Genomic DNA, 21952 nt, shown 5'->3' with positions numbered 1-21952 from the left:
CACTTTTTAGAAAAAGAAGAAGAAGAAGAAGAAGAAGAAGAAGAAGAAGAAGAAGAGCAGCACTGGTTAAAAGTGTGGCACTTACTGTAACATCTTGATGGTGGATGCCAGCACCATTTTTCTAAAAGAAAAGCACTGCTGGTGACCATTCAATAAAACAGGACTAGGGAACTTGTAGTTCAGCAACCAGTGTTTGAAACTCTTTGTTATTCTAGGCATATTTTGCGATAGGGAATTTCATTAGAGTGAGCAGTTTCTGAGCTCTGGGCACAGTACTGCGCCTAAGATTTCAGAATAAAACTGCAGAGTGTAAGGAAAGGAGGTCCTTTTTCTGCCTCCCCACTTCCAGCTACTCTCTGAAGACTGAAGAAGAGACCCCCTTAAGAATATTAGGGGGGTGGGCAGGGGAAGGACTAGACCATGTGAAAGATGAACATATAACATTTTAGATGCCGTTCATTCATTTTCAGCTTTGTATTCTTGTTATAAAAAAGCACCCTAGACATTCCATTGTTGCGTCCATAAACTAGGTTTACGGTGCCATTCAGCTCCTAGCTTTCATATCTCAGTTTCTAACACTGCCAGTTACATATGGAGGCCACAATTCCCATCATCCTAGGCTGGATGGGGTTGATGGAATTTGGAGTCTAGCAATATCTGAAGGGCCATTAGAGGGTAAGGATCAAATGAATTGCACATCCACACATCTAGTAAGACAGTTGCATGTGCTACTCATGAAGACACCATGTTCCTAAAGTTTACTTCCCACCCACAGTTTAATGCATTCTGTACTTTGGTCTGTATTGTTGTGACAATATACTGAGGCAATTATCACTTTTATAATTTGGACATATATCTACACACCCTTTGTCCCATAAGGCTTGATGCTTTCTATGTCTCTTTAGGTTAGAGCACTAAGCATTAACTGTCAGCTGTCTTAATTCTTTTTTTTTAGTATGCAGGTAGTGGGGTACTTTTAAGAACAGAAAGCAAAGGTGGCAGACTTGGTCCATCTGAGAGAGGGGGGAAAACACAGTTGGTCTATTATCTTTATTAGGACCAACCAAAATGTCACAAAACTGTGGCAAACTTTTAGGTTCTTCATGTAAGATATTCTTACATGAATTCTTCATGTAAGATATTATTACATGCCACCCAAATCTCTGAGCGATGAGAGATTCCAGGCACTTACCCAAGGTCTGGTTTCCTTGGTATGAGGGACAGCGGAGACTGTGGTGTCTTTAGGATATATGGTTTATTTACACATATATACAACATGAGCTTAAGGTGGAATGACTCACAGCATTAACACCCCAAAAGATCTTGCTTATCCCATAGTCACAACTCTGGATTCCAGCATAAATCAATCATGCCTCCTGTCTCTCTAGCTTCTGCCTGCTTCTAGCTGAACTCTCTCACACTGTTGGCTCTTGTCCTTCCAGCTCCCTGCCAGGAGCTGGGCTCCTCCTTGCAGCCCAGCTCATTCGGTTTTTTCTTTTCTTTTTTTGGATGCTGATCATGGTGCTTAACTAAAGTAGATTTAACCCTTGCTGGATTCAGGACTCCAAGAAGTAGAAGGGTCTCAAAGCCTTATGCAGACTACCTCCCCCTCCAAAAAACAACACAACAACTTTACACAAAGCAAGAGGGAGGGGAAATTAAGAAAACAAAAATAAATAAGTACAAAAATTTGGCTAGAAGTTGTAGCCTTAAGGTCAGCTTGTAGACTATGTCCTAAAATGGAGATTGCAGGCTGAATGTGTCCCAGGAGATACAGCTATTAGGTTGTGTGTCTCTTCTGCTTTGTTATTTTGATCTTCTCTTTTCATGTGTGCCTCATGATATAATGAGCTTTCCAATATGTTAATAAAGACTTCCATCTTTATGCAGAGACACAATCTGCGTAAACAAATACGTTTTATCTTAAGCAGACCAGAGCTGGGAGGGCCAATCCTGCTCAACATGCAACCCTGGAAAAGCTGCTTGGCTTCAGTTTGTGCAGGGTGCTTTTGCTGAACGTGGAATACTGAACACTCTTCTGAGAGCTCTTAAGCTGAAAAAAGGATAGGCACTTTAATTATTTAGCTATTAATTCATGGATGTATTTGTATAACACCCTCCCATGAAATACCAGGTTGGTGCACTATAGGTTTAGTGTGTTTCATTTTCTAATACTTCACTATGGAAACTATATAGGACTGTTCTTCATATCTATGAAATCAAACAGTGGAATTGCTGATTCAAATTAAAAACAAACAGATCGTGGTTGTTGTAACAGTCCGTGGACCCTGCTTCAGGCAGCTTGAGTGCTGTCAGAGGGGAAAGAATGTGCTTTACAGGCAGGAGGGGGGCATGCAGCCCTATAGGGTGTTCTGGGATACAGTACAGTGGTACCTCAGGTTAAGTACTTAATTCGTTCTGGAGGTCCGTTCTTAACCTGAAACTGTTCTTAACCTGAAGCACCACTTTAGCTAATGGGGCTTCCTGCTGCCACCGCACCACCGGAGCACGATTTCTGTTCTCATCCTGAAGCAAAGTTCTTAACCTGAGGTACTATTTATGGGTTAGCGGAGTGTGTAACCTGAAGTGTCTGTAACCTGAAGCATCTGTAACCTGAGGTACCACTGTATATGGTTGCTAGAGCCCTCTTGTTGAGGTAACTATCTCAAAACTTCTCAAAACTTCATAGAAATTACAGCACAGTGCATGCCTGCCAAACTAGTAGGTACTTTCACACCCTTATGGTGGGCCTGTCGAAAACCACCACCCCACAAACAAAGCTGAACCTAGGCAGAAGTGCCAACTTAAGCAATATATGGGGGGCGGAGGAGTGCAGAGTCAGTCAGATTGTAGCTTTCTCCTCTCCCGAAATGCGAGAGGCTCCTTCTGCTTTCAAGCGATGCCTTATTAGACCGAAGGCTGTGCTGAGAGAGCGAGCTGCGGGCGAAAGAACCGCTCGCTCGCCTTCCCAGCCTCGCCTCGCCGTCCTCCGCGCTGGGCGACGGAGTTCTTCAGCGGCACCTAAGAGGCTTCTTCCAGCCGCCTCCTTCTTCCCCGCCCGCCTCCACTTCCTTCTCCCTAACGAGGCTGCAGGAGGTGCTGCAGCCGGGCGGGCTGAGCGCCGGCAGCGCCACCCCGTTCACCTCCCATTCCCTCCCACCCCCCAGCTCCCACCCTCCTCCTCGCTGCTCCCGGCCGGCCGGCGGCTCTTCCCCTGCCCGAGGGAGAGGCAACTGCAAGCAGCGGGGCTGTGGCGGGGGCTACGCCTCTGCTGGGAGAGGGGGCCCATGGCTTCTACCACCGGCCTGCTGAAGAGAGTCGCCCGGGAGGGTTGGGCAGTGCTGGTGGCTCGAACTGGCCTCCGGGGCATTCATCGGGTCAGGTACAGGGGGCCAAAGGAACAGATGCTCTGGGGTGAACGGGGCACCCCAAGAAATGGGGGTGGGGGCTGGAGGCCGGCGCGGGGTGGGGAGCCCATAGGGTTTCACTTTCTTTTTAAGGGTCAAATAACGTGGGGTGCTATATTTGGAGCTGTTGCGCTCTCCCTCCTCGGGGCTGGAGAGAAGAGGGTGATAGGAATGCAAAGGGGCTGCCAGGGTCGATTTGCGCTTGCCAGAGAAAAGTTGGGATGAAGGTATTTTGAGGACACGGGGTGGGCGGGAGTGGTGCGCTGCGGGGAGGGGAGGAAGTGGCAATATATACGGTATATATATATATCCGGACATAAATTGGGGGGTGTTATGCCAAGAGGCCATTGATTCAGGCGTAGGTTAGTGCAGCAGAGGCTTGAACGGAAGCAAAGCAAGTGAAGAGAAGTGAAAAAAAGAGTTCAGCGGAATCCCCATTATCAAAAAGATACTTTGGGCAGATCCAAACTTTTGGGGATTTTTTTTGGTGTGGGTTGTTTTGTGTGGTTGTGTGTGTGTTTGCAAGTGTCTTCTGCAACACGTCCCTGATGCAATAGTAGTGCTTTTGTAGTGGATTTATATACCACATTGACACATGCATCATTTTTTTTAGTTGTTGTGGGATGCCTCTCCAGGTTACTGCATTATTGCTGTCCAGAAGGGCACTTCTGCACAACAGCACAACAAAAGGGGAACCAAACAAACAAACAAACAAACAAACAAACCAGAACATTTGTGGTTTCAAAAGTTGCAGGATTTCAGAGGAGGGTGACCAAGATAATGAAGGGTCTGGAAATCAAGCCTTATGAGGAACAGTGGAGGGAGTTGGATACGTTTCATCTAGTAAAGAGGAGTCTTGAGAGGTGATAGCCATCTTTAGATATCTCAAGGGCTGTCATATGGAAGATGGAGTAAGCTTGATTTCTTCTGCTTTGGAGGCCAGTGGCCTCAAGTGACAAGGAAGGAGATTTTGACTAGACATCAGGAAGACCCTTTTGACAGTAAGGGCTGTTCAACAGTGAAACAGACTCCCAACGGGAGGTGGTGGACTCTCCTTCCTTGGAGGTTTTAAAGCAGAGGTTGGATGGCCATCTGTCATGCATGATTTAGCTGAGATTCCTGCATTGCAGGGGGTTGGACTAGATGACCCTCAGGGTCCCTTCCAACTCCACAATTCTATGATGTAAGGCACACTGTTTAGGCACCATTCTCTCTTGTGTGTGTGTGCGCGTGTGTGTGTTTGAGAGGGGGGGAAATATCCTGCTCCCCCTCTTTCAGTGTTTTACTCTCCCCACCCTCTAAAAAAATCCCTGTGGACACCCGGGCTCCCTTTTTGCCTTGTGATTCAAACTACCATAGTCTTGGTGGGAACGGGGCAGTCAAAGCACAAAAGGGCAGCATGATTTCAACTGGTGCATAAAAGAGAACACAGGCTGGGTGAATTTGAGTAATGTGACCCTTACGTAATACATCTCCATTCCCAGAGGGCCATCTGCATAACTGTGGATTTTCTTCCTTCCCCCTCTGATTTCCATGGAGATGGTGTTGGAATATAGAGCAGAAACACTCACCTTGGGTCTACTGGTATAAAGGATGGTTAGAACACTCAGGCTATGTTTGTGATGCCCCTGGGTTATATTTCAACGCCATGATTACATCTGGATTTAATTACTTTTAAAAAATGATGCCTCGAGTCAGTGGGCCAGTGTGGTGTAGTGGTTTAAGAGCAGTAGACTCGTAATCTGGTGAACCGGGTTCGCGTCTCCACTCCTCCACATGCAGCTGCTGGGTGACTTTGGACTACTCACACTTCTCTGAAGTCTCTCAGCCCCACTCACCTCACAGAGTGTTTGTTGTGGGGGAGGAAGGGAAAGGAGAATGTTAGCCACTTTGAGACTCCTTCGGGTAGTGATAAAGCAGGATATAAAATCCAAACTCCTCCTCCTCCTCCTCCTCCTCTTCTTCTTCTTTGAGTCCTGAACCACTTTTCTTGCAATCATCAAGCCTAGTTTTCATGGGAGACTTTTGTAATTCTGGGCTCAGCTGCCATCTTCATATTGTACTGAGGTCTGAGCTTCCCATCACATCCTGCTTTTGCAGCCAGAGTTCCCATGCTGTTCTTGGCTCATTTGCTGATACCAGAGGTAATTTTGGCAAATATTGCCTAAGGGAATGCATGTGCTTTGGGGTCAGCAGTTTCACTAGAAAGTGAACTCTGCTGTCTTTACTGGTAAGTTTATCTGCTCAGTGGGTATCTCTGACTGTCAACGTACAAAGTAACTGATTCAACACACCTTTTAAAGACATTTACATTGTTGTCCTTCCAAGCTTTTGAGCTGAAATGATAATGCAAATTAGAAGTATAGGGTCTAAACCGGTAAACTCTGCAGCCCAGCATTATGCTTCCAAGGGCTATTTAGCACCGCTTTTCTCCCGACAGAATAAACAGGATTACTAATAAAATGTCATACTTACATTATAGAATCATAGAATCATAGCATTGGAAGGGATCCAAGTGTTACCTAGTCCAACCCCCTGCAATGCAGGAATCTCAGCTTAAAGCATCCATGACAGATGACCATCCAACCTCTGCTTAAAAACATTCAAAGTAGGAGAGTCCACCACCTCTTGTGGGAGTCTGTTCCACTGTCAAACAGCTCTTACTGTCAGAAAGTTTTTCTGAATGTTTAGTCGGAATCTCCTTTCTTGTAACTTGAAGCCATGGGTTTGAGTCCCACCCCCCAGAGTAGGAGAAAACAAGCATGTTCCTTCTTTCATGTGACAGCCCTTAAGATATTTGAAGAGGGCAAAAATATCTCCTCTCAGTCTCCTCTTTTCCAGCTAAACAAACCCAACTCCTTCAAGCACTCCTTGTAAGGCTTAGTTTCCAGACCCTTGATCACCTTGGTTTCCCTCCTCTGCACACATTCCAGCTTGTCAACATCCTTCTTAAATTGTGGAGCCCAGAACTGGACACAGTATTCCAGGTGTGGTCTGATCAAGGCAGAATAGAATGGTACTATTACCGGTACTTCCCTTGATCTGGACACTATACTTCTGTTGATGCAGCCTAGAATAGCATTAGCTTTTTTTCTATGATCATCATGCTTTTTATCCCTTTCCTCCATTGAAACAATTTGTCATTCTACTTCTCCCACTCCAGCAAAGTTTGACACATATTTTATAACTCTGCTGTAAATGATGCTGCTGGAGAAGCAAAAATCTGAGTATATCATTACCCACAAATCTTGACCACCCCACCTCCCATCTTGCAAACTGAGATGTTCTTGCTTGGTTGTATAGGATCTAGGTGGCTTTTGGTATCAGACTCACATCATTGGGCTTAGTAACCCCTGAAATTCAACGTTTTTCACTGTTATTCCTACTGTTAAAGTGACAGGAACCCTGCTCTGATTCACATTGTCTTGTCCTATAGGCCAGGGGAACCAATGTAATGCTCTCTAGATGTTGGAGGACTCCAGGTTCCCAGAAAGGTTGGCTGATGACGGGAGTTGTAATTCAGAATAACAGGATGTAAAATACACAGATAATCAGGAAGAGCAACTTTCTTCGTCTGTTTTCACCAGCTCCTTCTAAATCCTGCTTTATTTGCACTTTCCCTACTGTAAGAGTTTTGCCACTGTGCCAGGTCTAAACATTGCCAGTTACTAGCTGTTCCTTTGGATCTAAATCTCCATGGAAACTTCAGAAGAAGGGGAATGTCGGTCTTCTCGTATTTGCTTAGTGCCCAGGCTTCAGAAGATGCTGCATCTCTTGCACAAAGAACCAGCGAACCCTGAGAGTTTAGCAGAGCCTCTGAAAGCCTGTTTTCCTTATTTGATAGAAGTAGTTCACTGCTTTGGGTGTTCCATATTGGGATGCAAAGCAGCTTACATTTTTTATAGCAACAGTTGCATTATTCCCCCATTATCCCCTTTTCATCTGCATCTCTGACAGCTAATTTCATGCTTTAAAAAGAACCTGGGAGTCTTGTAAGTTCCTGGTCCTACAGTTGCCAAGAACAGGATTTTGGGCATGGAAGAATTGAAGCTACCAAGGCAATTGTGTCAAAACACACATTAATCTTATAGCAGAAGTGGAAGTTTTGTTTCCACAGAAGAGCCTGATCAGATTCATAGGCTGTATTCGCATGCAGTGTTGCACTAGGTCAGTGCTATGTGGAGGGCCTCTGGGAGTGAAAGTGTTGGGCTTGCAGGCTCCTCCTACTTCCCTCACTTTCTCCCTTGAAGGCGGGAGGAGGATTTCTGCAGAGCTGAGTTTCACTTCCAAAGAATCTAATCTTGATGTTACATATATGTGCTGACGGTCATGGTTTGCAACAGTCAACGGCTCGTTCCTAAAGAAGGCAGCCATGTGACATTGAATTGGCCTGCTGTCATTAAAGTTGTCAGTTCCTGGGCCAGCTTCCAGATTAGTGCAGCAAACACCCATGAAACATACGAAGTAAATACTATGCTGTAATTTTTAAAGAAATATTTATTTGGGGAGTGGGTTGCGTTGCTGGAGGAGGTATTTGTAGCCTGGGAATGTTCCTGGATGTGACATTTTATCTGTTGGGCAAATGGCAACATATCAGTTCCTTTAAGTGAAGGAGCAATAATTTTGTGTGTGTATGTGTGAAGGTAATTTCTATTTTTATTTATTTAGTTTGTTAATTTTACATCCTGCCTTTCTTCCCCAAGGAGTTTGAGGAATTCATTTGACAATTTTAGAGTGTTGTATTTCTAGGCAGCTTCTGGTCCTCCAGATGTCATTAGACTACAACAGGAAGGCCATAGCTCATCTGTTTTGCATGCAGAAGGTCTCAGGTTCAATCCGCGGCATCTCTAGGTGTGGCTGGGAGAGACACCCTGCCTGAAACCCTGGAGAGCTACTATCATCATTGAGCTGGGTGGACACAATTGTCTGTCTCAGGAGAAAGCAGCTTCTTCTTCTGCTAACTCCATCATTCTTGACCATTGGTCATGATGGTTGGGGCAAAGTGAGAACGTGCCACCCCACTGCCAATACTTCCTTTACCTGGGTTGTGCAGCAGTGCTGAAAAGCGGCACCCACCGCCGGTGGTGGGTTCCAGCAACATTTGTGAAATTTCATGATATTTCACCGCAAGCTAAGGGGTAGCAGTGTGCCCTTGAGGGCACCACCTCTCAGATTTTTGCCACCTGAGGTGGCTGCCTCACTCTGCCTCATGGGCAGGCTGGCACTTTCAACAGCATTTGGAAAGCCACAGGCTAGCTACCCCCTCTTCTAGGGCATGTGTAGTGACTGGTGAGATATGAGGTTGGTAGCTTCGAAATTTGGTGGTTTTGTTTGTGCGGACAGGTGTGCTATTGTACTAGCAAGAAACAGCTTCTTACCTTCTCTCAGCTTCTCCCAGTGTGTTTCCTGGGAACTGAAAACTCATAAATTATAGGTCTGTTTTCCTGCAAAATCTTACCAGCTCCATTTACATAACCTGCTCAGCAATTTCCCAATAAAAAAAAAGGATAATCCTATTGAACATTTGCCTGCTGGTTTATACCTTTCTCTGTTTGTTCTCTTTTTTCTTGATCACCTCCATTCTGCCATAGCAGCAATATTATGGCCTTGGCTTGAAATGTAATAAAAGTGGGTAACTGCACGAAATGGAAGATTAGGAATACGAGGTTTTGCCCTTCTTTACTGCCCTAACCTTTCCCCACAATGAGTTCCATTGTAACAGGAATGATTCCCCTCTGTTCTGCATTTAAGACAGACATAACCTTTTTTAGAGTAGTGGGACTGATTTTGGACGTGCATTCTGCTCTTGCAAAACGAACACACCTTTTCCTGTCCAGGTTTTCAGTTACTGTTCTTCAGGTTTTCAGAAAAAAGCCCATGGTTGGATGTGCCAATTGGTGAATGTCTATGATGTCATTAAGACACTTCCTTCATTGGCCAGAATTGTTTCATAACTCTTTTAACACCCACCCACCCACCTATATCTATTGTTAAATAAGGACAAACATAGAAATGAACAAATGCACATGTATTACTTGCATTTATTTATTTTGTTCAAAATTGCACTTCAGTCTTATGGAGAAGGGAAGGATTGATGGCTGACCCAGCATCTCATGCAGTGAAATGTGGTTTGTCACACAAATTATAATGCTAGAAGGAAACTGAACTCACATTGGAGGCAGGTAGACTTGAACCGGCAAGGGGAAGAGTTGCCATTTATTTATTTATTTATTTATTCAGACATTCATTTTAAACATTTATTTACCACCTCTCCTGAGTTTCTGAGATGATCTATGTGGCTAATAACCACCAAAATTAGAAGTATATGCATATAGTATAAAAATAAACAGAGCAGCAGAGAAAAGCACAGTTTGGCAGAGAAAAGGAGCAGCAGTTAAAAACCATAGTTTTGTAGAAGAAATCCCCAATAAACCCCAAGGCCTAAGGACAGAATCCTAAACTGAAGATCTACCACAAATGGGGGCTGTAGGGGCACCCTTACATTGTGATGCAAAGCTATAGGATAGGAGCACATGCTTTTGAGTTCTGTGGGCCCCTCTGTGTGTTGGTAGCATGTGGGTGTTGTTGCAAGCACAGTCCCTGAGGAAATGGCTAGTGTTTTCCTTACGCTTTTCAATGTTCTGTGTTGTGATTTCCCCCCTCTCCTAGGCTGAGCTTGCATGAGATACTTGCAGCTGTTATGCTGCTACTATGCTGGTAGATCTCCTCCCTGAGCATAAAACTAGATAAATAAATAGTATCCACTGTTTACAGACCTGGTATCTACCTTTAACTTAAACATGCATGTGGGGCCCATTTCTTTCTTTCTTTCTTTCTTTCTTTCTTTCTTTCTTTCTTTCTTTCTTTCTTTCTTTTTTACCGAGGTGGCAGTGCTACAGCTGCGCCCCATCTTAGATCAGGCTGAGACCTAGTAGGGGGTCCTGCCTGACCCACCAGCTGAAGGCCAGTAGGATTCTCTGTTGAACTAGGAGTCAAATCACCGTATTTTTCGCTCTATAAGACGCACCAGACCACAAGACGCACCTAGTTTTTGGAGGAGGAAAACAAGAAAAAAAATATTCTGAATCTCAGAAGCCAGAACAGCAAGAGGGATTGCTGCACAGTGAAAGCAGCAATCCCTCTTGCTGTTCTGGCTTCTGGGATAGCTGCGCAGCCTGCATTCGCTCCATAAGACGCACACACATTTCCCCTTACTTTTTAGGAGGGAAAAAGTGAGTCTTATAGAGCAAAAAATACGGTATTCCATCCCTGGTTATGCCTGGTTATATTTAAGGAACAGGGAAGTAGTTCTGAGGAACACCAAGCAGAGAATAGAAACCTAGAACATCTACGATTTTAGATTATCATTTTTAGTTCCACATTCAAATAACATTTTTCTCCCCTGACTTTTCGTTGTGAAACAGTGATAAAGTTTGCAGCAGCAAATATTTCTGTGCACCACTGAAAGTTCTCCATATGCTGTAACTAGCACACATAGGTTGATAATAATTCTTATGGTTTGTTTTTTCCTCCCTTTGACTACATCAAAGAAGACCATGCACCCTTACTCTTTCTTCTTCCGGCTGTGAACGACATTGCCCCTTGCAATTTCTGCATCTCATCTGTTCTCTTGACAGTTCTCTACAAACCGATGCACCCCCTGCCACACCTATAGCAAGCAAAAGCTATCTCCATGGGGTGACAGACATTCCGCTTCTTGGGAAAACTGTGGATCAGTGCCTGGAAGAGACAACCCACCGGTGTCCTGATCAAGAAGCCTTGGTGTTCCCTCTAGAAGGGATTCGGAAGACGTTTGCGCAGTTGAGACAAGATGTAGGTGGCTCACGATTCCTTTGTTACTGAATCTAGGGATGCGCACAATGTATTTAAAGCATTTAACCCTGCTCCACAGCTAAAAGCGGTTTCCAGAGTGGCTTACAAAAATCAGCACTAAGACATATTGATAAGATAGCCTATACTTTAAAAGGCCTTTGAAGCCTTTGAAGCCAGATGACCCAAAATGGAAAGAATTTTTTTGCCAATTAATTTTTATTGTTTTTCAGTTTTTTTTAACTAATTGCCATCAAATTAATTCAAGTTTAATACAAATTTAAATGCCCCACTGGCTTGATATTTCACTACTCACCCTTATTTACTGCTCAGTATTGCATACATTTCCAAGTTATATTTCAAAAAATGTAACATATTTTAGCATTTTATCCTTATTCTCCCCCCCCCTTCTTTCAAAAATGCAAAGATTTAACAAAAATCAGGTTATATGACTTTGTGGGCGTAATTGATCATAGTGTAAGGAGATCATTCTGTCAGTGCAAGCATTTCTGTTAGCCCAAGTGAACAATCTCCCCTTTCTAGGGGTTTTCCTGACCCTCCTCCCCCAAAAGTAAAAAAACCGAATAGCTGTAAATAAAATAAAATTAAAAAAAACTGTCAGAATAAAAGCTGTCTACAATACCAAACAGCTGCATTTCTAAAGACTCTATCTAGCATGTCTGGAAGCTGCCTCTGCTGTCCAAAAAGACCTTTCCAAAATTCCAGATGTTTTGAGGGTTTGTTGACGGTGGTGAGAAGACCATTCTGCACATGGTCAAAGATAATAGCCTTCATTTTTCACGGTTCTTCGAATTGAATTTTAGAACTGAATATGGCTTTTTGGACTAGGCATTGGTAAAGCTTTTTGTTCAAGGAGAGCACAGAAAATCTCAAGTTGGTCCATTTTAACCCTAAGCAATAATCGGAACCCTCATAACCCATATAATTGACAGTTACAATGTCTGGGGCATCTAGGTCTGCCCTTGGGAGCAGTTTGGAATCTTCAGCTGTCCAGAATGTGCTAGCCTGCTTAGGTAGTATTTGCTTTTTATGAGTTCTACTAGTTGCTAGTTTGCTGCAGAGTTAAATTCAAGACCTTGCCGCTCACCTTTAAAGCCCTTCTGGGCCACACTGATCCTTGAGCAAGCAACATTTTGTGTGTGAGTTCCTTTCCATTCTTTGAGTTCTTAGGGTGAAAATCTCATGGTAGTTCATGCAAAATCTTATTTCTCTGGGATGGGCCCCGAGCACTGGAATCATTTACGAAAGTTGGTGCAACAAATTCTGGGAAATGGTCCGTTGAAACACGCTGTCAATACCTTTTCTCTCCTTTTTTTATGTTGTAATGCCAGGTTTACCTGACCCTGTTTTAATTTCTGCTAACCTTTTATTGTTGTCGTGATTTTATGGGTGCTTTATTTTCTCTTAAGCCGTAAGCTGATTTGAGAGCAGTTGCTGAAAAGCAAGTCTCTAAAGCTGCCTGGAAATAAATAAATAACAAGTATCCTAAAAGTAAGATGGACTTAATTGTTCCAGATGATGATGATCAAAGCTTGGATAAGTTTTCCAGAATGGGACTGAGCAGCTACTGAAAGCATCTGTCTGCAACGCTTTGAAGGTGATCTCATGCATGTTTACTCAGAAATTAGTTCCACTGTACTTTAGTGGGACTTAACTCCCCATTAAATGCATGGGATTTTTGGGTGCAAGGCTCAGACTAGCTAAAGCTTTATAAGCTATTTAGAACTGGGGCTGGGAAGCTGTGGCCCTCCTGATGTCGTGGAACTCCAGTCCCCCATCAGGCCCAGCAACTGTGGCCAGTTGTTAGAGGGGCTGGGAATTATAGGCCAGCAACATCTGGAGTTAGGACATTAATGTTTGAATGCTGCTCGTAGCGCTTTTCTTTTTTTAAAAAAAATAATATTTTATTCAGTTTAACAATAGAAAAATAGGACAATAAGAACACAAAAAATATAAAACACAACAATACAAACTTTCACAATACATAAAATACAAACATTTAATGAGAAAAAATAAAAAAAATCAACACACAAACCGTAAAATAAGAAAAACACAAATCACTCTTTTCTAATTATTCATCTTCAATTAACTTATTTTCCTGACTTCCTCACGCCTCCCTTTTTTATATCCCTTTTTCATCACACATCAGTTAATCTCAGGTTGTTTTCACTCGTTCTGCTTAGGGCCAATCTAATTGTGATGTAGAAGCGTGTGGCTGCCTTTCTTCCATCTTTCGTTTTCCCCTACAATGGAGCAGAGCAATGATAGTGTCCAGCTAATTTTCACCACTCCACAGCCCTCACCCAAATCCCTCCCCACTCTCTTACTATTAGGAGAGGGAAACATGCAGGCACAAACCCAGTTCCCGTATGTTCTGGTCTCTGTGGCTTATGGTAGCTTTGCAGAACCTTTGTATTCTGTATTATCATACATAGTCCTGGTCAGGTACCAACGGGCTGCTTCTAGCAAACAAAAAAGACATAGAGAGCGGAATATCTACTGCTCTCATGTCACATTTTACCTTGAACCTCTCTTGGGCATGTCAAAATCAGATATGTAAATTTAAATGTGGCTTGTGTCAGTTTTATTAAACAATTCAAGACTTTATCACGAAGTTAAAATAACAATCCAGTAAGAAATATGAAATAAAATAATAAAAATGAGGTGGAAACTGTTGATTTGATTGACATCCTATGCCCTTTTAAAATTTGGTGGGGGTTTTTTTTTGGGTGGGGGGAGGTTATTGGGTTGTTTTTATTTTGATTATGTATTTTGTGGTTTTATGTTTTGATTTTATTCTGCGAACCGCCCTGAGACCTCCGGGTATAGGGCGGTATATAAATTCAATAAATAATAATAAAAGTAATACCAAACAAACAAACAAAATAAACAAAATCCAGTACTCATAGCCATTACCCTTAAAATAAAATACATTCTTAAGAGACTACACAGTGAATTAAATGGTAGAATCCTATGAGCTTTTAAATCAATTGGTGGCCCTCCAGAAAGGTGAATTTCCTTCAGAACATAGGTGTTTGGTCTGAATGCAACCAACACACCATCTTCTGATTATGAAGAAACCTGTTTGATGCTCTTTAACCATCTTGCCTTGGGAGATGAACATAACCAGCTGCCGCCATATTCCTTTCCTTTAGCTTTTTAGATTCTTCTGTGTCGTCAGTGCACAGAGTGGAACGTTCATCTCACATGCTCCATCGTTCCCCACCTGTCTAGCTCAATCTTCTGAGACTGGGGTTTTCTCTCTATCTCCTATTCTCTAGGTAGAACAGGCAGCACAAGGACTTCTGGCCCTTGGTTTGAAAAAGGGTGACCGGCTGGGAATGTGGGGTCCCAACAAGTACGAATGGGTCCTAATGCAATTTGCCACGGCGCAAGCAGGAATCATCCTGGTGAGTTCCTTCTGCTTATGAACAGCTGAGAGGCTTGGTGGCTGGTTAAGGAAAAACCCAAGAACTCCCTAGATGAACGTCATGCTGGGGAAGAGAGCTTGTATATTTAAAGAACACGGGCTTGTATATTTAAAGAACATTCACAATACCATTCAGTATCGACACAACTGCACACACCTTTAAGGTTAGTGTATAAAAGTGTTTGGATTTGTATTTTGGCAGAAAGTAACTACTCTTACTGTATGACTGGGAATCATCTATCTTGTTTGGCTGAAGAATTTTGTAGAATTCAGAAGCTTTTTTAAAAACAAGCAAACAGACAAATATCCTTTGGTTTAATGAAAGTTGTATTTTATCTAAGACCCAATAGACTCATCTTGCAGATATTGGCAGAATGGGGAGTTCTTTCTCCTGCACTAGCTGGAGGGTTTGTGGTGACATCGCACTGCATATTTTGTATTTGTTTTCTGTTTTGGTATCAGTGGAGTACAAGCCAGGAGATGTTTGCCTGGCAGCTGGTATATAAATATTTTAAATAAATAAATATTACATTGGGAAACAGTGGCAACTTGTGTTAGGAAATACTCTCCTGTTTCCACTAAGTGACAATTAATTAAAACGCAAGTGGGGTTTAGGCCCGGTTTGTATTCTTCATTCTCTGAAACCGATACTAGGAGACCTCTGACCTCTCAACACACGCAATCACTGTTTAGCAGTACATGGTTAAGAAGCTGTATCTCTGATTAATTTATCTTTTCCAGGTGTCTGTGAACCCAGCATATCAATCCCAAGAGCTGGAGTTTGTGGTGAAGAAGGTACGACAAGGCGTGTTGTGGTCAGCACTGCTTGTTTTCATCCACAGCGCTTTCTGAAAACACTTGAAGCTCTGGGAATGCGTTGATTAAGTTAGCAGTTTGATTTGGAGGAAAGTATAGAAAAAGGCAGCCCAAACAATAATTTGGCAATGGCTAATGGGTTTGGAGCTTTGGTTTAGAGGAAAAGCTGACTGAAGAGAATGGGGGCTGTATGTTTTTCTCTCATAATACTGACACGTGTGGTTGTTGAATCAAGTTAATTGGCAGTTGTTTGAGGGCAGGCACAAACGAAAAGTCCCCCCCCCCAAATCAGAATGAACTGATGGATTTTGTTACTATGAGCTAAGATGACTTTTTAAAAAATATAAGACCAATACCCAGATGCTAAAATTGAGCATTTATGTTCATGGACTGTATTTTCTTATATTTATATCCTATGGTTCCTCCAAGGAGCATATATGGTTTTTCTTTGTTTTGTTTTTGCTTCTTTCAACATTTCCTAATCAACATAGTCTCCCTCTATGGCAATTATCGCTGACTTAAGCCTTTCAACTTTCTTATCCCTAATAATGAGGGATTAAAGCTATTAAGTGTCTTGTGAAAAAAATTAATCCCTGCCCAGATTAAGAGGCCTCTTGTACTTACCTTTCTGGTTTAGCTTTGGAGCTAAATCATTAAAATACCATGGGAGGTGAAATACAAAAGCTGCAGTAGGTGATTCTACTTCTTGCTTGCTCTCGCTGTGGGAAAAAGTTTGGAAGCAATAAGACAAGCTTATCTGGCACTAGTGGCCTTGCAAAATGCTGTTTCAGCTTGCAAATGTTTCTTGCTTGTTGGTTTACGGTTCTTACTGCTCCTATTTTTCCTATGTGTTTGTTTCCTTCCTCGTTGGCCGACACTATGAGAACATCTTTGTAATGTTCTTAAGAGTAACTTCCACTGAATTCAGTGGGATGTATTTTCAGTGCTCTTTCAAAGGATCAAGCTTTGAGGCTGCTTTCTGTGCACACTAACTTGGAAATGAGTCTCATTAAGGGCTGGCCCTGCGGTGGCAAAACTCTGAGTATACCTGCCTCAAACGGGCATATGGAAATGACCATCTGCCTGCATTTTGGGCACACAGACTGGATCTCCTTCATTCCAGAAGACATGATTGAGAGGCTCTTGGTGTCCACAGGTCTCCCACGGCATAAGTGCAGTTGTAAAGTGGAGGGTATAAAGATGCCACTGTATTATTAAAAGGAGAAAAGAGTATCCCAGTGAAGTCTTGATAATTTAATTTACTGTTGCAATGCTGCTGGAGCATACAGTAAGGCATTTTATTCTTTGTGTTAGCCGTTTTGAGGGTTTTGGGGGTGTTGTTTTTTACAATCAAGTGGTGTATCATTTTTAATAAGTAGATTGGAAGGGGTAAGGTAAAGGTAAAGGGACCCCTGACCATTAGGTCCAGTCGTGGCCAACTCTGGGGTTGCGGTGCTGATCTCGCTTTATTGGCCGAGGGAGCTGGCGTACATCTTCCGGGTCATGTGGGCAGCATGACTAAGCCGCTTCTGGGGAACCAGAGCAGTGCATGTAAACGCCGTTTACCTTCCCACTGGAGCGGTACCTCTTTATCTGCTTGCACTTTGATGTGCTTTTGAACTGCAAGGTTGGCAGGAGCAGGGACCGAGCAATGGGAGCTCACCCCGTCGCGGGGATTCGAACTGCTGACGGCAAGTCCTAGGCTCTGTGGTTTAACCCACAGCGCCACCCACGTCCCTATAGGAAGGGGTAGGGGTACGCAAAAGTTCACCTAGAGCAGTAAAAGACAGAACAAAAGCATGCTGGCTGATGCTGAAAAGACTGCTGTGGTTCAAAACACCTGGAATGGCTGGTCTTTTGCACAGGTTGCCTTGTGTCCCATTTGCTTCATCCTTACGTGTATCTCTCTAGGTTGGCTGCAAAGCACTGGTGTTCCCTACACAGTTCAAATCACAGAAGTACTATGAGATCTTGAAGCAAGTGTGCCCTGAGTTGGAACATTCTAATCCAGGAGCATTACAGAGCAAGAAGTAAGTGTTCACTGAGCATTTGCTCATTAGTCTCCTCCAAGGCCCGATCCTAAACACTGTTTTCATATTGATAAAGTGCCCAAATAAATACCCACACAATCAATCAAAGGATCCACAAGATCAAGAGCAGGAGGGGCTTTCAGATTTTCTATTACATTGGAGCACACCATAAGGGAAACACAATGATGAGTTTAAGGACCGTTTCAGTTCTTTCACTTTTTCACCCCTTGTGTCAGGGACTGGACTGAGGAGGAGTGGTGGGGACCGGCCGCCTTCTCCTGAACCTTCCCGAGAACAGGAGGACAGTATAGATTTAGAACAGTGGGTTGCAGAAGGGCATAGTTCAGAGGCTGCAGAGGGGAGAAGCTGGAAAATTTTGGAAGAGGAACAGCAGGAAGAAGAAACACCAGGGGAGAGACAGCTGACAGACTCAGTGTCTTTAGAAAGCATTCCTGACCCCGCCCCCCCAGGACCAGGCGTGCATTGAGCGTAGTAGAACAGAGAGCTCAGAGGCAGAAAGCTCAGATGAGCTGACGCAGGGAGAGATGTAATGGGGTGGGACTTTACTTGGAGCAACACCATTTTTTTTTAGGGAAGACTGCATTCCTTCATCTCTTTCTGTGAATACAGTGGTACCTCAGGTTACATACGCTTCAGGTTACAGAAATAGTGCTTCAGGTTAAGAACTTTGCTTCAGGATAAGAACAGAAATTGGGCTCCGGCGGTGCGGCGGCAGCAGGAGGCCCCATTAGCTAAAGTGGTGCTTCAGGTTAAGAACGGACCTCCGGAATGAATTAAGTACTTAACCCGAGGTACCACTGTATTATTAAATTACGTGGTAAGAACTTTTAATTGTTTCTCTGCTTCTTGGCTGTTACCATGGGAGGGATCGTATTCCCTGAAACCTGACACTTTGCCACATTCCTTAGGATGTTGTTGGACTCCCAACTCCCATCAGTCCCAGCCAGCAAAGCCAAAGTTCAGAGATGGTGAGGACTGTGGTCCAACAACATGTGGAGGAACCCCTCTCTTCTGTCCCTTTGTAGCTGCCTGAGGCAATGAGAACCAGGACTATGTGAAGCTCTCTACACTAATGTAAAGCCGTTGTCTCACTTAACCCACCATGGTTTTGTGACTGGCACGCCAAGGTCTCAGGCTGACGCCCAGTAAAAGGATTTCAAGTAGCAGGAAAGATGTGCCAAACAGTTATTATGGGCCCTCCTTGAGAGCAGCCTGAATACTCACAAGCTGTATTCACACACGTTCCCAATTTTCTGTTGGACCCCTTTGATTTTTTAGACGTTTCAAAACCACTTAAAATATATACCCGATTTGCAAAAAATGCCTGACAAAACTTAATGAACAGTAATAAGTTCATTTTCTGCAACAATACTTTTTGTTGATGCAGTAACATTGAAGAATACAAGGGTCAAAGGATCACCATTAACCATGCAGTGTAGTTGTACCCTCTCATACATATGTATAATTAATGGATTAGTTTATTTATTGCAATGGTTTGCCAGTGCCGGACCTTAAAAAACAACTCCTCTGTTCCTTTGGGGAAAGGGACATAGTTCAGTGCTTAAAGAACCGTATTTTTCGCTCTATAAGACGCACCAGACCACGACGCACCTAGTTTTTGGAGGAGGAAAACAAGAAAAAAAAAATTCTGAATCTCAGAAGCCAGAACAGCAAGAGGGATCGCTGCGCAGTGAAAGCAGCAATCTCTCTTGCTGTTCTGGCTTCTGGGATAGCTACGCAGCTTGCATTTGCTCCATAAGACGCACACACATTTCCCCTTACTTTTTAGGAGAGAAAAAGTGAGTCTTGTAAAGCAAAAAATACGGTACCTGCTTTGCATGCAGAAGGTTCCAAGTTCAACTCACGGCATCTCCAGGTAGGGCTCAGAAAAGCGCCCTGCCTGAAACCCTGGAGAGCTGCCAATCAGTGTAGACAAGACTGAGCTAGATGGGCCAGTGGCCTGGCTCAATATCAGGCAGTTTCCTGTGCGTCTTTCTCCACCCCGCCTCCCGAGTATTCTGCCAGCAGGATCTGTATCTGCCGGAGTCCTGGGGCTTTTATGCATATATGGTGTCATAAAGCCAAGTGGAATTACTGGTAGACTTAGTGGATTATGGTCTTCATAACAGAATCCAGACCAAGCCGCTTTTTGTGTAACCTTTATTGCTGGAACAGAAAAGGTGGATTGCTGTGACATGGGCAGTTCCTGCCAAGGAAGGTTGAGGGGACAATCTACGTGTGTCTGATGCATAGGCATTTGGCATGGATGACCTTTGGAACCACAGCCAGTGTGTTAAAAACTATTTCTCAGTCTCCAAACATTCATGGAAAGATAAGAGACCCGCCAACCCCACGTAGTCCGTTCTGGTCTCTTATCTGTGAATCCAACCTGCTGCCAACTCCACTTTTAGAACATCCTAAAATTCTTTAGCAAGGTCTCTTCAGCGCAAAACCACTGTGGCACTGTGTTAATACCATATGAGTCAATTGTGGAACCTGAATAATGAAAACGTTACGAAATTACTAAACCATCAATTTGTTTTGGGTTTTTTTTTGTCAAAACAGCAGCCATGGGTGGAATTGAAGCCCAGTTAAATTTAGAGGGATTGTATAAAACTGTTCAGATTATTCATTCATCAAACATCAAGAGTCCATTCATGAATTCCTATTCCCATCTTCCTTCTCAGCTTCTGGGGGCAGGGAGAAAAATTGGTCCATATACTGTATCTGGAGCTTATTCCCTGAACTTGTGCTTGTACCGTGGCAAACTATATTCTGCTTTCCCCTGTTACTGAGCACACCTTCCTTTTTTTGTATCAGGTTACCAGAGCTTTCTGTTGTAATCACCTCAGACTCCAAGTTGCCCGGTGCATTCTCAATGAACGATGTGATGCAGGCCGGAGACAGCAGACACAAGAAGCAACTAGAGGAAATACAGAAGACGCTGGACTGCAAAGAACCTATCAACATCCAGTTCACTTCAGTGGGTACCAAATGTGCTTTTTCTAGTGTTCAAATAATGCAGCCTGCAGTGGCCAGGAAACAGGAATATTCTGTACCAAAGAAGCCAAGATCTGAAGCTTAGAATCACTTGTACAGAAATGGCAGCCTACATTTGCAGGAATTTGTTTTCTGGGGATTGTAAAAAATAATGGTGTTTTTTTTGGGGGGGGAATCCAAAATACTTTGATAATGCCTGATAGAAAACAAGGAAAAGCTAGTGTGTATGGCAGTACTGTATTAAGATCAAAAGGATTAGTAACTATGAGAAGGAAGGAGTGACATAGAAGTTCTAGCTTCCGGACCACTTCCAGTGCCTGTCCAAATTCCATTTCCTTTCTAAATTTTCATGGGTTAGAATAACATAAGAAGCCTGTTTGATGAGACCAAAGGCCCATCTAGTCTAGCATCCTGTTTTCTCAGGGGTGAAGTATATGCTGGTGGCCAGCTGGCAGGCAGGCAGGCAGGCAGGCAGGCAAAGCATATTTTACTTACCATCACGCTTTAGAGCAGGGATGGGGAACAAACAGCCCTCCAGATATTGTTAGAATCCCAACTCCCACCAGCCCCAGCCAGCATGAGCAATGGCCAGGGATGATGGATGCTGTAGTCTAACACTATCTAGGGACCCAAGATCAAGAAAGGCTGTTCTAGGCCACAAATGGGGAAGCTAGTGTGTTTTTCAGCAGCATCTGGGGGACCACAGGCTGCCCATCCATGTCATAGCATTTCAGCAATTTATGTATTGCATCTGAAGTCTTGTAATTAGCCCATGACTGTGGGATAGGGTGAGGTCTAAACGAGCTAGTAAAACACCTCTTTCCTTTAGGGAACAACAGGAAGCCCCAAAGGAGCTACCCTTTCTCACCACAACATTGTGAACAATGCATTCCTCATTGGATTAAGACTGAGAGTTCAAGATGGGGTGAGTCATCTCAGTCTATTGGTTAACGTTGAGCATGCAGACACTAACTGTATGGAGCAAAATCGTGTCCCCTAAGTAATGAGTGAGGGCTGCGTTTGTTTGTGTGTGTGTGTGATGGTGGTAATGTAGAATTATACGTCATTGTCCCTCCTAGTTTCTCAGATTTTCAGATACACTTTTCAAGGTCTTTGCTAGAAATTTAATGACTAGTAACTTCATTTTTTTTGAAAAGGTACAAGGATCAATACTGTGCATTTGCCACCAGATTCTCAATTTCTAGGCCCCCTGTTTATATACTTAACCTGAATGTGGCACACTCATATCCTGTATTAGTTAGAGATTGTCTAATTCTATGTGAATGTTCTAGTCTAAGAGTGGCTATTACTTGATGGTTAGAAATTTTTAAGCTACATACACTTTTCTGACAGTCACACATTGTCCCACCCATGCAAATTTCCACCCCAGGCTTCCT

General features: G+C 43.3%; 1 protein-coding gene across 2 annotated transcripts in view; it reads left to right on the top strand.

Annotated features, from left to right (window-relative positions):
* The first annotated feature begins 2855 nt into the window (after window positions 1–2855).
* Window positions 2856–21952, top strand: part of ACSF2 (acyl-CoA synthetase family member 2) — a 54796-nt gene continuing 35699 nt past the window's right edge. Inside the window, exons 1-7 of one of the 2 annotated variants that reach the window (XM_053375786.1) lie at window positions 2856–3382; window positions 11045–11244; window positions 14544–14668; window positions 15430–15483; window positions 17416–17534; window positions 20376–20538; window positions 21385–21480. In XM_053375786.1, coding sequence (XP_053231761.1) covers window positions 2871–3382; window positions 11045–11244; window positions 14544–14668; window positions 15430–15483; window positions 17416–17534; window positions 20376–20538; window positions 21385–21480 — 1269 coding nt within the window. In that variant the 5' untranslated portion in view covers window positions 2856–2870. Of the gene's footprint in view, window positions 3383–11044; window positions 11245–12773; window positions 12856–14539; window positions 14669–15429; window positions 15484–17415; window positions 17535–20375; window positions 20539–21384; window positions 21481–21952 lie in introns of those variants that run through there. The other variant, XM_053375787.1, reaches the window with a different exon arrangement.

Source organism: Podarcis raffonei, chromosome 2, assembly GCF_027172205.1.
Source record: "Podarcis raffonei isolate rPodRaf1 chromosome 2, rPodRaf1.pri, whole genome shotgun sequence".
NCBI lineage: Eukaryota > Metazoa > Chordata > Lepidosauria > Squamata > Lacertidae > Podarcis > Podarcis raffonei.
The sequence above is the reverse complement of the archived record's forward strand: the minus strand, read 5'-3'. Positions and strand labels throughout refer to the sequence as shown.